Genomic DNA, 12483 nt, shown 5'->3' with positions numbered 1-12483 from the left:
TTTTTCGTTTTTTAAATCCCAGGGAATTAATTCTGGACGTGTGTGAGTAATATTTAACGCAATCTCAAACCTTAAGAAGTAAAAAAATTTCCTAAACAGGTTAACGATCGTAGTTCAGAGGCAAGCACTCATGGGAATTTGGCAGTGGCCTATCAAGCAGTTCAAGGTCACGAAGCCGCTTTGAGACACTATAGAGCCCACCTGGCCATAGCTAGAGAACTAAAAGATGCTGCTGGCGAAGCTTGTGCACTTCTAAACCTCGCTAATTGTCTCTCTTCACGAGCAAGGTTCGAGGAAGCTGTTCCCTACTACGAAAACTATTTAATGTTGTCCCAGGAACTTCATGATGTGGAAGGCGAAGCGAAAGCTTGTCATTTTCTAGGATATGCTCATTATTGCTTAGGTAATCATCGGGAAGCTGTCAGATACTATGATCAAGATCTGGCCCTGGCGAAGGATTTGCAGGACAAATCAGGAATGGGAAGAGCCTACTGTAACCTTGGATTAGCCCATCTGGCTCTTGGAAATTTGGATACAGCCTTGGAGTGTCAAAAGTATTATCTAGGTAACGTGTTCTTTATCATAAATCAATAACTGAGATTGAAATTCAATACCTAATTTGAATTGGAACTTTCAGCAATAGCTCACATGACAAAGCACCTAGCTGGAAAATTCAGAGCTCTGGGTAACATCGGAGACTGTCTTTTGAAACTGGGAGAGACCGAAGAGGCCATAAAAATGCATCAGAGGCAGTTGAACTTGGCTAGACAAGCAGCCGATAGAAGTTTGGAAGCAGCAGCTTACGGAGCTTTGGGAATCGCTCATCGAAGCACCAGGAACTTGGACAAGGCGCTCGGATTTCATACACAAGAATTGACCTTGAGACAAGAAGCTGGAGATCTTCGGGGCGAGTGTCGGGCGCATGGAAACTTAGGAGCGGTCCATATGGCTTTAGGTCAATATACACATGCCGTAAAGTGCTACCAGGAACAACTGGAAAGAGCGAGAGAGCTAGCCGATTCTGGAGTTGAAGCTCAGGCTTTAGGAAACTTGGGAATCGCGAGACTGAACATGGCCCATTACGAAGAGGCGATTGGCTATTTTGAACAGCAATTAGCGACCTTGGAACCACTTACAACTGGAACAGCTTTACTAGATAAAACAAGGGCACTTGGAAACTTGGGAGATTGTTACGAGGCTTTAGGTGATCCTGAAGAAGCGATCAAGTGTCATGAACAGCAATTGTCGGCAGCTACTAGACTGCGAAGTATTCGAGATCAAGAGAGAGCCTATAGGGGACTCGGAAGGGCACGAGAGGCATCAGGAAATTTACAGGAGGCTTTGGTCTGTTTTGAAAAACGTTTGGTCACGGCTCATGAAGTGGATAGCCTTGAATTGCGAGGAGTTGCATATGGAGATTTAGGGAGAGTTCACGCGGCTCTTGGAAATCATGAGCAAGCTGTAAGCTGTCTCTCTCATCAATTAGCTTTGGCCAGAGGTCTGGGAGACAGGGCAGGCGAAGCAGAAGCTGCCAGTGGACTCGGAGCTGTTCATCTTCTCATGGACGACCTCAGTTCTGCCCTACGTCATCATCAACTAGAACTGTCAATTGCTGAAAGTCTAGACGCAGCTGGATTGCAGGCAAGAGCTTGTGCTAACCTGGGAGCAACTCAGGAAGCTCTGTGTCAGTTTGAAGAGGCAATTAGACTCCAAGAACAATCTTTAAGTCTAGCTGCAGCAGCTGGAGATCAAGTGGCAAGAGCGGCTGCTTTTTCAAGCTTGGGACGATTACATCATCTATGCGGTGACCTGTCTAGAGCTCTGAGTTATCTACAGTCAGGGCTGTCTTTAACAGAAGGATTAGGTAGGAGAGAAGATGCTGCTAGGCTGAGACATCGATTGGGTCTGGTGCATTGGGAAGCTGGAGAGGCGACGATATCTGTGGATCAACTAGAAAAAGCTGCGAGTCTATTGGAATCCCTCGATAGTTCTTCCGCGAGTTTAATCTACGTCTGTGGACAACCAAGCAGAGCAGATCTTCTGTCACAGACTTATAGGATGTTGCAGAAGGTTCTAGTAAACTTGAACAGGCCTGAGGAAGCTCTAAACTGGGCGGAACGTTCCAGACGGTCGAAACACAACAGCTTAGAAGACGCGTCGCATTATTCCGAGATCGTTGACAGACAACGAGGGATCATCTTGTATTACAGTGAAGTAGAAAACGAGCTTCATACTTGGTGCCTCGCTCCAGGTCGAGGACTTTTGAGATTCCACTCTACCACTCTCGAGAACGGATTAGATTTGGAGAAGAGAGTTCTTCACGCGAGGGAAGCTCTTCTAGGAGAGACTAATGAATTTATCGAAGAGTGCACAAACATTCCGTCCAGGGGTCATCATTTGAATGCGAGTTCTTACAGTCTGAGTAGTTTATTCAGTGTTGGCTCGGTGAGTTCACGAGCAGGTAGTGCTCGATGGGGAAGAGCAAAGGGACCTTCGTGGCAAGCTCCTCAGACGATACAAAATCTTTATGAATTACTTCTAGCCCCTTTCGAAGATCTTTTACCACCGACGAGAAAGGAGTTGATCATGGTAGTGGAGAAGTCTCTTTTCTTAGCTCCACTTCCAGCACTTCAATCGAATTCCGGAGAGGACTATCTCTGTGAGAGGTTCTCACTATTGGTCGTACCTTCTCTCGCCGCTCTCAGACGACGGTCAAGAACTCCAATGCCAGAAGGAGGTGCCACGGTCGCTGCCTTAGTAGCAGGAAATCCATCCCTGCCAGAAAAAGTCAGAGAGGAGTTTGGATGGCCTGAGAGTGTTTCCTCAGCAGAAACAGAAACTGGAATTGTAGCTGAGCTTTTGGAGACGAGACCTTTGATTGGTGCTGAAGCCACGCGATCTGCAGTGTTAAGATCACTACCTGATGCAGAATGCGTTCATTTAACGACTCCCATCCTTTGGAACACTCCGACACTAGCTTTATGTGCTGATCAGAGTGAGGAGCCACCAGAGAGGCCAGAGTATCTTTTAAGCTGTTCTGACATCTCGAGAGTAAGGCTAAGTGCTCGTTTGGTAGTTCTTTCCAGTGGGCATTGTTGGAGTGGTGGTGAAAATACTACAGTCACTCCTGAAGGAGTGCAGAGGTTAACCAAAACCTTACTAAACTCTGGAGCTCAATGCGTCTTGATAGGAATGTGGCCCGTTCCCCCAACCGCCGGCAGTATTTTGTTAAGAGCTTTTTATAGTGCCATGCTTCAAGGTGCAAGAGCCTCGAGAGCTTTGGCTGAAGCCATGCAGACTGTTCAACACACTAGGCATTTTGCTCATCCTATTAATTGGGCTGGATGGCTTCTTCTTGGTGGTGATGCGAGACTTTCAAACAAAGTAAGATATTTTCTTGTCTACAATTAATTTCTCAAGCGTAGATGAATTCATTTGCCGGAAATAAATATAATTCATTTCTTGAAGGTTGCTTTAATGGGTCAAGCATTAGCAGAGTTGCTGCGAGGAGGTCCAGAGCAAAGTCGAGACGCTTTGCGCGTGACTCTTCATCTCGTGGAAAAGTCTCTTCAAAGAATACACTGTGGTCAGAAGAACGCGATGTACACGACTCAGCGAAGTATAGAAAACAAAGTCGGTTCAGCGACAGGCTGGAGAGAATTGTTGATGTCTGTGGGATTCAGATTTGAACCGGCTGGAAATGGAATTCGTCCTTCGGTCTTTTTTCCTCAAAGCGATCCGGAGGAGAGGCTAACAAGGTGCAGCGCCAGTTTGCAAGCTCTTCTCGGATTAGGTCCTGCATCTTTGCACGCCCTTGTCCGACTTTTGCAGGTTTGAATTAAAAATCATTCAATAATTCTGAACAATGCCTAACCATTTTTTTTATCAGATATAAATATATTATTCTTTGGTTCAGGCACCAGAAGTCGCAGAAGACGTGATCTCGGCAATGAGACGAGCAAGCAGCGCAACCGAGGGTCAGGAAATTTCGTTACCAGTTCGTGTTTGGAGAGCTTCTGGCTCACACGAATTATTTGCCAGCTTGGGATTCGATCTGATGGAAGTCGGACAGTCTGAAGTAATTCTAAGAACTGGAAAGCAGGCTTCTCGTAGAGCAGTTCAATTTGCTCTGCAAGCACTTCTAGCTCTGTTCGGTGAGTTAAACCTCAAAGAGCTAAACCTAAATTCAATTTTGCACTTTCAATACTTAATCAATTTAATTTCAGATACTCAAGAAGCACCAAAGAGTCTTAGTCTGGATTCCGGCAGTTCTATGGAAAGTTTGGTTTCTGTCGCTCCAACGGACAAAAGTCTATCAGACCGACCTAGATTGGGTGGAGCCTTTGCTAGTTACGTCAGACATCGAGGAGAACCAGATGGAAAGACGACGGAGCCTTCCAACATCTCCGTATCCAGACAACCAATTCAAAACGGCGGAGGTGCGTTTATAAAAATGTTTTCTTCAACTTGTATTTCTTAATTTTGAATTTCTACACTTCTAAATTCGAATGAAATTTTTTTTTAGGAGAGTCAGATGTAGCCTTCACTCCAAGTCCTCCGATGGCAATGAATCTGAATCATCAGAATCGGATTCGAAACTTATATCCTGAACAAAACGCAAGACCTGGTTCAAGTTCGAGTAGTTCGGTCACAGATTGGGAAAATGGTCACGCGACAATTCTCAGGAGACAACCTCTGCCTCCTCTTCCTGTTACAGTCTTGGAAAGGCTGAGCGTGCGAACCGAGATTGGAAACGGGCCAGCGAGAAAAGTCCGACATCCCTCTAACGAGGATTTAAATCCCCAAGCAGAAGCTACCCAAACCAATGAGACGATTCCTCACAATATGAGAAATGTAGCAACGTCCTTGACGAGTTTGACTCGCGAACTGACCCCGACAATTTCTGAAGTTTACCACGAAAGAAATCTAGGATTGGGTCTAGCTCCGTCTCTTTCGAAGCTACTCGAAGAAGTCAATTCTGTTCCAGAGAACGAGCAGAATCAAATGAACAGATCGGTTCAACCTCAGAATTGGTTGCATAGCGAGACTGAATTGTGTCGAAGAGACGAGGCTGATGGGAGATCAATTGCTGAATCGCAGTGTAGTGCGACCAGTTCTAATAAAATACATAGGAAAGCTCCTCCACCTCCGGTATAAATTATTATTTATGACGATATATTTATAAGAAGAAAAAGACACGAACACGGTCGTGGAATAAGTACTAGACAGCGCAAAGTACAAAGGAACATGTAGATAAACAATTTTAGATAGTGGCCATAAACTCAATGTTTTAACCAATCCAGGGAGAAGTTGCTTCTCTTAAAAATTATGTGAGGAAGGTTTCGAGTTTTTATTGGTATATTTAATTTCGAGCCATCTTCTGTCGTACACTAGATGGAACATAAAGTGTATTGCGTAAGATTTATGTAAGATATTGTTTTATATTATGATCAATCAAAATAAATCGATTGATTCATTGGATACAGGAAATTTGTTGTCACAATGTGTCAATAAATGGTAACCAGTCGTTTAATTTTTCCTGCAGTATGTTTCTCCAATTAAATTTAAATACTCATTTTAATTTTAAAACTTAAAGGTTCTATTTACAGGGTGTCTATTCAAATCCTGGGGAAAAAAATCCCTGACAGTACCAGGTTTCTTCCAAGTTTCTCAAAATTTTTTTTCGATTTAATTTTCGATAGTACGGAGCCATTAGAGTATTTCACATTTTTTTTAACAATCGAGTCGGAATATGTATATAATTTCGCGAGTTTGTTTGTTGTACTTGTAAATATCTAAATGTGTAAAAATAGTACTACTGATATATAAAAAACAATAACTGTTTTTTCATATTTAATATAATAATATTTCAAATGAAAGATATTTTCCAGGAAAGTAGAAACCCTGTCAAACCAGGGGAAACAGGAAGATTTTTCATGAAAATAGGGAAATTTATTCTTTTATATAGTTAACAAAATAGGTCAACAAAATAGATTAAACAAATAATTGAAACCTCAACTAGAAAATATGAGTTCAACCAAAAATGGAGAAGTTCAATTTTCAGATCAAAAAATTAATTTTTTAAAGAAAATAAAAATTAATTTTCAACCGAAAATATAAACGATTTTTCAAGAAAATATTTAAATTTTCAACAACTTAAAGTGATGATTTTCAACCAAAATTATGAATATTCAACTGCAATAGTAGAACTTTTTACAAAAAGTTGAATTTTCAAACAGCATGATGAACCTTCAACAGAAATAACTGAATTTTCAATAAAAAATATTAATTTCCAACTAAAAGGAAAAACGAATTTTCAAGTTACATTTTCAACTGGGATAGTTAAATTCGCAATTGAAAAAATTAATTTTTAAACAAAAAAAAACGAATTTACAACCAGAGATACATTTTGAACTGAAATTATGAATCTTTAGCCAAACCATTAATTAACCTACAAATTAATTTTGTACCAAAAAAGACGAATTTTTAACTAAGAAATATATATTTTTTCTCAAAAATTGAATAGGTAAACTTTCAGTTAAAAAAATTAATTTTCGACTTAAAGGATGAATTTTCAACTAAAACTATGAATTATTAAACTGGCTTAGTTAAATTTTCAGTTAAAACATTATTTTTCAAGCAGAAAAAAAATGAATTTTCAACTAAATTGTTACCTCATCAACTGAAAAGATGAATTTTCAACTAAAATGTTTAATCTTTAAGTGGAATAGTAGAATTCTCTACCAAAAAGATTAATTTTCAGCTGAGAATATTAGCTTCTACAAAACCAAATTTTTAACATAATAGTTGAATTTTCAACTAAAAAATGAAATAGTTTAGTTTTCAGTTCAAAAAATTAATTTTCAACTGAAAAGAACGAATATTCAACAAATAGAATATTTTCAACAAACGCAAAGTGATAAATTTTCAACTAGAATGATGAATCTTCAACCGGAATAGTTGAATTTTCAATAAAAAATATTAATTTTATACAAAAAAAACAACTAATTTTCAGTTGAAAAATAAACTTAAACAACCAAAATTTTAACAAAATACATGAATTTTCAATTTAAACATTCTTTTCTTTTTATATTAAATCGGTAAATTTACTTCTAAAGAGATGAATTTTTTACTCAAATTGTGGAATATTAAACTAACTTGTTTAGTTGAACTTTCAGCTACAAAAAAATCGTTTTCAATAAAAAAAAAGAAAAAAACAATTAATTTTTACACAAAGTGTTTAACTTTTAACTAAGTACTTTAATTTTCATCCAAAAAGAATTTTCCAAAATCCAAAAAGATGAATTTTTAACCAAATACAAGAGTTTTCAACCAAAAAAGATCAGGGTTTAACCCGAAATTAAATACGATAATTTTCAGCTATGCAAATTAATTTTCAAACAAAGAAATTAATTTTTAACTAAAATGATGAAATATTTAATTGAACTAAGTAAATTTTCAACTAAAAACAATGAGTTTTTAACAAAATAGTTAATTTTTTCAATGGAATAGTTCAATTTTTAGTTAAAAAATTTATTTTGTACAAAAAAAAAAGAATTCTCAACAAATTGATTGAATTTTTAAAGAAAGAGATGAATTTTCCATTAAAATTATGAATCTTTACAAAAAAATTAATTTTTAACGGAAGAGTTTAACTTTCAACCAAATAGTTGAATTTTTAACTAAAAAGATGAATTTTCAACTGAAGTAGTTGAACGTACTATCAAGACAAATTTAAAAAAAAATGTATACATTTGTTCTATCCGAAAATTGAATAGGCAAACTTAGATAAAAAAAAACTTTTTATCAAAATTTTAAACTCATCAATTAAAGAAATGAATTTTCAATAAACAGATTAATTTTTAACAAAAGAGTTACCTTTTTAGCCAAGAACTTAAATTTTTAACTAAAAAGATGAATTTTCAACTAAGAAAATTAGCTTCTACAAAAAGACGAATTTTCAATCAAGAGTATGTTTAACCAAAAATTGAACAGAATTTTAGAATGATGAATAATCAAATGGGACGTTTCAATTTTCATCATAAAATATTAATTTTCTACAAAAAAAGCAACGAATTTGCAACATAAAAGTTACATTTTCAACCAAGAAGATAGACTTTTAACTGAAGTTATGAATCTTCGACCAAAAAATTAATTTTCAACGAAAGAGTTTCACTTTCAACCATGTAGCTGAATTATAAACTAAAAGGTTAATTTTTCTAACTAAAATGATAGAATATTTAACTGGACTATGTAAATTTGTAGTCAAAAAGGTTAATTTTTCATCTAAAAACAATGGATTTTTAACGAAATAATTAAATTTTTTAAAGGAATAGCTCAATTTCCAGTTAAAAAATTCATTTTTTATACACACAAAAAGGAATTCTCAACAAATTCATCAAATTTTCAAATAAATAGATGATATTTTATTAAAAATTATTAATCTTTAACAAACAAAAAAATGAATTTGTAGCAAAAGAGTTGAAATTTCAACTAAGAGAGTTTTTTTTAGTCAAGAGGGAATAAATTGCAACCAAACTGTGATATTTTTAAGCAAAATTTCACCTAGAAAAAAAAATAAGCACGCTCTCGGAACAATTTTCTGACTTAAAAAAATGCCCTAACATTTCCAGGTTTTTTCCGCGCATATAAAAATTCCCTGACAATTCCACGTTTTCCAGGTGAGTGGACAACCTGATTTAGAGTTAAAAATAAAGACGTATTCTGAAAAGGTGTTTGTATTTAAAAACGTTCGCAGAAGACTAGTATAATTTTAAGTGACCCGTTACTTTATCTATTTGTTCGAACGGTCCTGGTCCAACTGCACAAACGGTTTTACTTCCTCTTGCAACTTGTGTACGTCCTGCGTCTTGTATAACGTCTGCTATAAGTCCCACAGACCTCGCGTGTCTGTAAACTTCCATAAGCGCTGCTTCATTATCCACCTGAATGCGTACATTTTTCAATAACTTCAATTTCAAAACTTAATTTTAAAAGCAAAATATTTTTTAAAGCGTAGGAGTTACAGGGTCGATAGGGATAAGTGTAATAACGGGGTCATAGATTCATAAAAAGAAAATTTCTAATAAAAAATCAACTAGCTATTAATTATTTTTATTAGAACCTAATGATTACATCTTTTCTTATTTGCAGGAATAAGGTGGATGTCATTAGTTATTGATTTAATCAACTATTTTTAAAAACGTAGATGCTTTTAGAAAACTCCAATTCGTAATTGTGTTGCCTAGTTTTTTAATTTGATTTTTTCGTCTATAAAGCACCTTTTAACATTTTTTTTAGGATAGAAGAAAGAAATTATATTTTCTTTGAACTTCCGTTCTTTTTTGCACAAATTTAACAATGTTAATATTTTCAAGGACAAAATGTTACAAGCTAAGGGTAAGTGTACTATCTGTGTTTTGTTCTTATTTTTATTGTGAAATAAGAAAATCAGTTAACAGTTCGATGCAAGTTGGAGAGATTAATCAACCTCATTTTTGGAATAAAAATGCAGACAGATAGAAATAATTGGAAAATAACATTTTAATATATACATTTACATAGAAAAATATTTCTTGAATTAATTTTGAAGTTATAAAATTTAAAATGGGTAAGTTTTGTCATATCACTCAATCTTCATTCCAAATTCAAATTTTTTAATTTTATTTTCATTAATATTCTTATAAATGACAAAAAATGTGTAGTAAATATACCCTGTAAGAATCAGTGGATGTTCAATTTGTAGTTGCAAAAGTACAATCTTTCTCATAAAAGTGTAATAGTTGGGATTTGCACCGAAAAAATTTTAATTTGCAATAATAAACTGTTAAATTAAACCAAAAAATACGAATTTTCAAGAAAAAGATTTGAATTATCAACCAAGAAAGACTTTTCAATCAATAAAGAAAAAAATCCGATCCAAAATGTTCAGTTTTCAAGCCATAAAGACGAATATTTGAAATAGGAAGTCCAATTTACAACATAAAAATATATTTTTTCTATCCGTCATTAAATTTTTGACTAAAAAAGGGCAAATTTAAAAAAAGTGAATTTTCAAATGAAAAAAAATTTTTCTAGCAAAAATGGAAAAGCTACATTTTTCTTTGAAAACACTCATTTTCAACAAAAAAAAAACGAATTTTCAATTAAATTTGTAAAAATTTTTATGAAAGAAATGACCATTTAACTAAAACTGCTTTTTCAATGAAAACTTGAATTATAAACCATAGTTGAATTTTCAACAACAAATAGAATAGATTAAATTTAAGTTAGAGAAATAAGTTTTTAACTACATAAAATAAATTTTTAATGAAATAGTTAAATTTTCAACTAAACAGATGAGTTTTCAACCAAAAAGATTAAATGTTCACAACCAAAAATTTCGACAAACAGTAGAAGTTACAATGAAAAAACTAATGTTCCACAAAAGAAACAAAATTTTAGACAAAAAGATGAATTTTATACCATAAAACAATAATTTTTAACAAAATACATGCATTTACACCAGTTATTTTTTAAAATGAAATTTTCAACATTTTAGTTTGATTTTTAACCAAAAGATTCATTTTCTACCAAAAAAAGATTAATTTAATTTTCACTAAGAGAAATAAGTTTTTAAGCAAATGAAATAAATGTTCAACGAAACAGTTTAATTTGCACCCAAGTAAATGAATTTTAACCAAAAAGATTCAATGTCGGTAAGAGAAAAAATTTTCTGCACAAAATTTCTAACCAAAAAATTAGTTTTCTAGCAAAAAAAAAAATTTTTAACCAATGATATGAATTTCCCACCAATTAATTGAATTTCTTATGGAATTTTCCACCTAATAGTTGAATTTTCAACCAAAACGGTGAAATAATTACCAAAAAGATTGATACTTTATTACAAAAGACAAAGTTCCAAACAAAATACAGAAATTTTCAAACAAATAGTTGAACTCTCAACTGAAGATGATTGATGTTCAACCAAGCTTAAAATAGTTAAATTTTCATTAAAAAAAATTAGTTTTCTATTTAAAAAAAGCTAATTTTCAAGAAAAATAAATTAATTTTCAACTAAAAAAGATTATTTCTTTGTCGAAAAAGATTGACCTTTTACAATATAAGTGGATTTTCATCCAAATAGGAATACCTTTTAACAAGACATAAATATTTTTTAAGTTTCTATTACTAGAAAAAAGGCATTTTATCAGCATCATGGGCGGGTTAAGCCATTTTTGAGGCCGGAAGATTTTGTTGACCTAAAAACGTAATTTTTCCATTTTTCTCGTAAACTATGAAAAATATCACAAAATAACAAGATATTTAGAAAATAATTATAATTACAATTATAATTATCCCAAATATTTGTGAAATCTTTGGAAAATCGTTCAAATCTTTGGAAATCTTAAAAATATTTAATAATATTTGAGAAATCTTTTAAAAATCATTGAAGTCTGTGAAATATTATAAATCTGCCCGAAATATGTGCTCAATCTTTTTAATCAATCCAAATTCTTTCTGAAATATTTGGAAAATCAGTCAAATCCTTATGAAATATTTTAAATCTATTAAAAATCTTTGCAAAATCTTCAAAATTTTGGCGAAACCTTTGGGAAATTATTTTGTTAAATTTGTGCAATCTTTTAAACTTACGTGAAATCTTTGTGAAATTATTGGCAATATGAATCTTATACCTGTATTTATTATTTATGATTTATGCACTAATAAAAGACGTAACTTTGCTTTTCGTACTACACTTACCCTTATCGACCATTGTTTTACAAAACTTCGAAATATATTACCTGAACAGTTATTTTCTTTTGGCCGCAATCTTCCCAGCCTTCAACAATTTTAGGATGTTTCAATGCTTTTTTATATGCTGCTACAGCAGCATGTGCACACTGAGCAGCAGCTTTTCCTTTCCCCATTTTTAAATCTTTTCTGACTACTAAAACCATTTTAAAATCGTCATTCGTTCCTGAAACTGGTGATATTTTCTGTAATATAAAAATTGCTAATTATATTAATTATCCTACAAAATCTTACCTTTTAATATTAACGTGAGACATCCTTTGAAAGCACAGAAAAATACATTATTTGGAAAAAAGTACTTTTCAATATGAAAACAGTAGAAAAGAAAAATGTAGGTACATTCAAAATGATTTATCAGATTTTCAGAACTTAAGAAAATTTATTTGCCTTAAAAATAAACTTACCGGTAATGAACACTCATAATGGTCAGTTTTTCCACTGCTTTTCTGTTTTATGAAAAAAAAATAAACACTGTAACCGATTATAACCGCATAAGGAATGCCAACTTTCGGGTCCATTAAACTATCAATTATTGAACGTAATAAATCCATTTTTTGTTATCAAGTATATCCAACTAACAAAAAGATTTCGCTTATGGTATTAAAAAAATTTGTACCGTCTTTTTGTGTTATAAAAATAGATAAAACGTGGATAAAGCTGAGACACACAAATATCTTTGCACACACATAA

At 33.5% G+C, this 12483-nt stretch overlaps 2 protein-coding genes across 3 annotated transcripts in view; one reads left to right on the top strand and one right to left on the bottom strand.

Moving 5' to 3' along the window:
* LOC117168796 (tetratricopeptide repeat protein 28) overlaps positions 1 to 5486 on the top strand; it is an 8635-nt gene extending 3149 nt beyond the window's left edge. The window contains exons 6-11 of the mRNA XM_033354611.1: positions 100 to 565; positions 638 to 3384; positions 3469 to 3831; positions 3917 to 4154; positions 4227 to 4439; positions 4526 to 5486. Of these exons, the coding sequence (XP_033210502.1) occupies positions 100 to 565; positions 638 to 3384; positions 3469 to 3831; positions 3917 to 4154; positions 4227 to 4439; positions 4526 to 5157 (4659 nt within the window). The 3' untranslated portion in view covers positions 5158 to 5486. The remainder of the gene's footprint in view (positions 1 to 99; positions 566 to 637; positions 3385 to 3468; positions 3832 to 3916; positions 4155 to 4226; positions 4440 to 4525) is intronic.
* LOC117168798 (peptidyl-tRNA hydrolase 2, mitochondrial-like) overlaps positions 1 to 12483 on the bottom strand; it is a 27022-nt gene extending 14539 nt beyond the window's left edge. The window contains exons 1-3 of one of the 2 annotated variants that reach the window (XM_033354614.1): positions 12198 to 12483; positions 11784 to 11978; positions 8790 to 8945 (exon numbers count right to left, since the gene is read on the bottom strand). In XM_033354614.1, the coding sequence (XP_033210505.1) occupies positions 8790 to 8945; positions 11784 to 11978; positions 12198 to 12344 (498 nt within the window). In that variant the 5' untranslated portion in view covers positions 12345 to 12483. Of the gene's footprint in view, positions 1 to 8720; positions 8946 to 11783; positions 11979 to 12197 lie in introns of those variants that run through there. The other variant, XM_033354615.1, reaches the window with a different exon arrangement.

Source organism: Belonocnema kinseyi, chromosome 3 (genome assembly GCF_010883055.1).
Source record: "Belonocnema kinseyi isolate 2016_QV_RU_SX_M_011 chromosome 3, B_treatae_v1, whole genome shotgun sequence".
NCBI lineage: Eukaryota > Metazoa > Arthropoda > Insecta > Hymenoptera > Cynipidae > Belonocnema > Belonocnema kinseyi.
The sequence above is the reverse complement of the archived record's forward strand: the minus strand, read 5'-3'. Positions and strand labels throughout refer to the sequence as shown.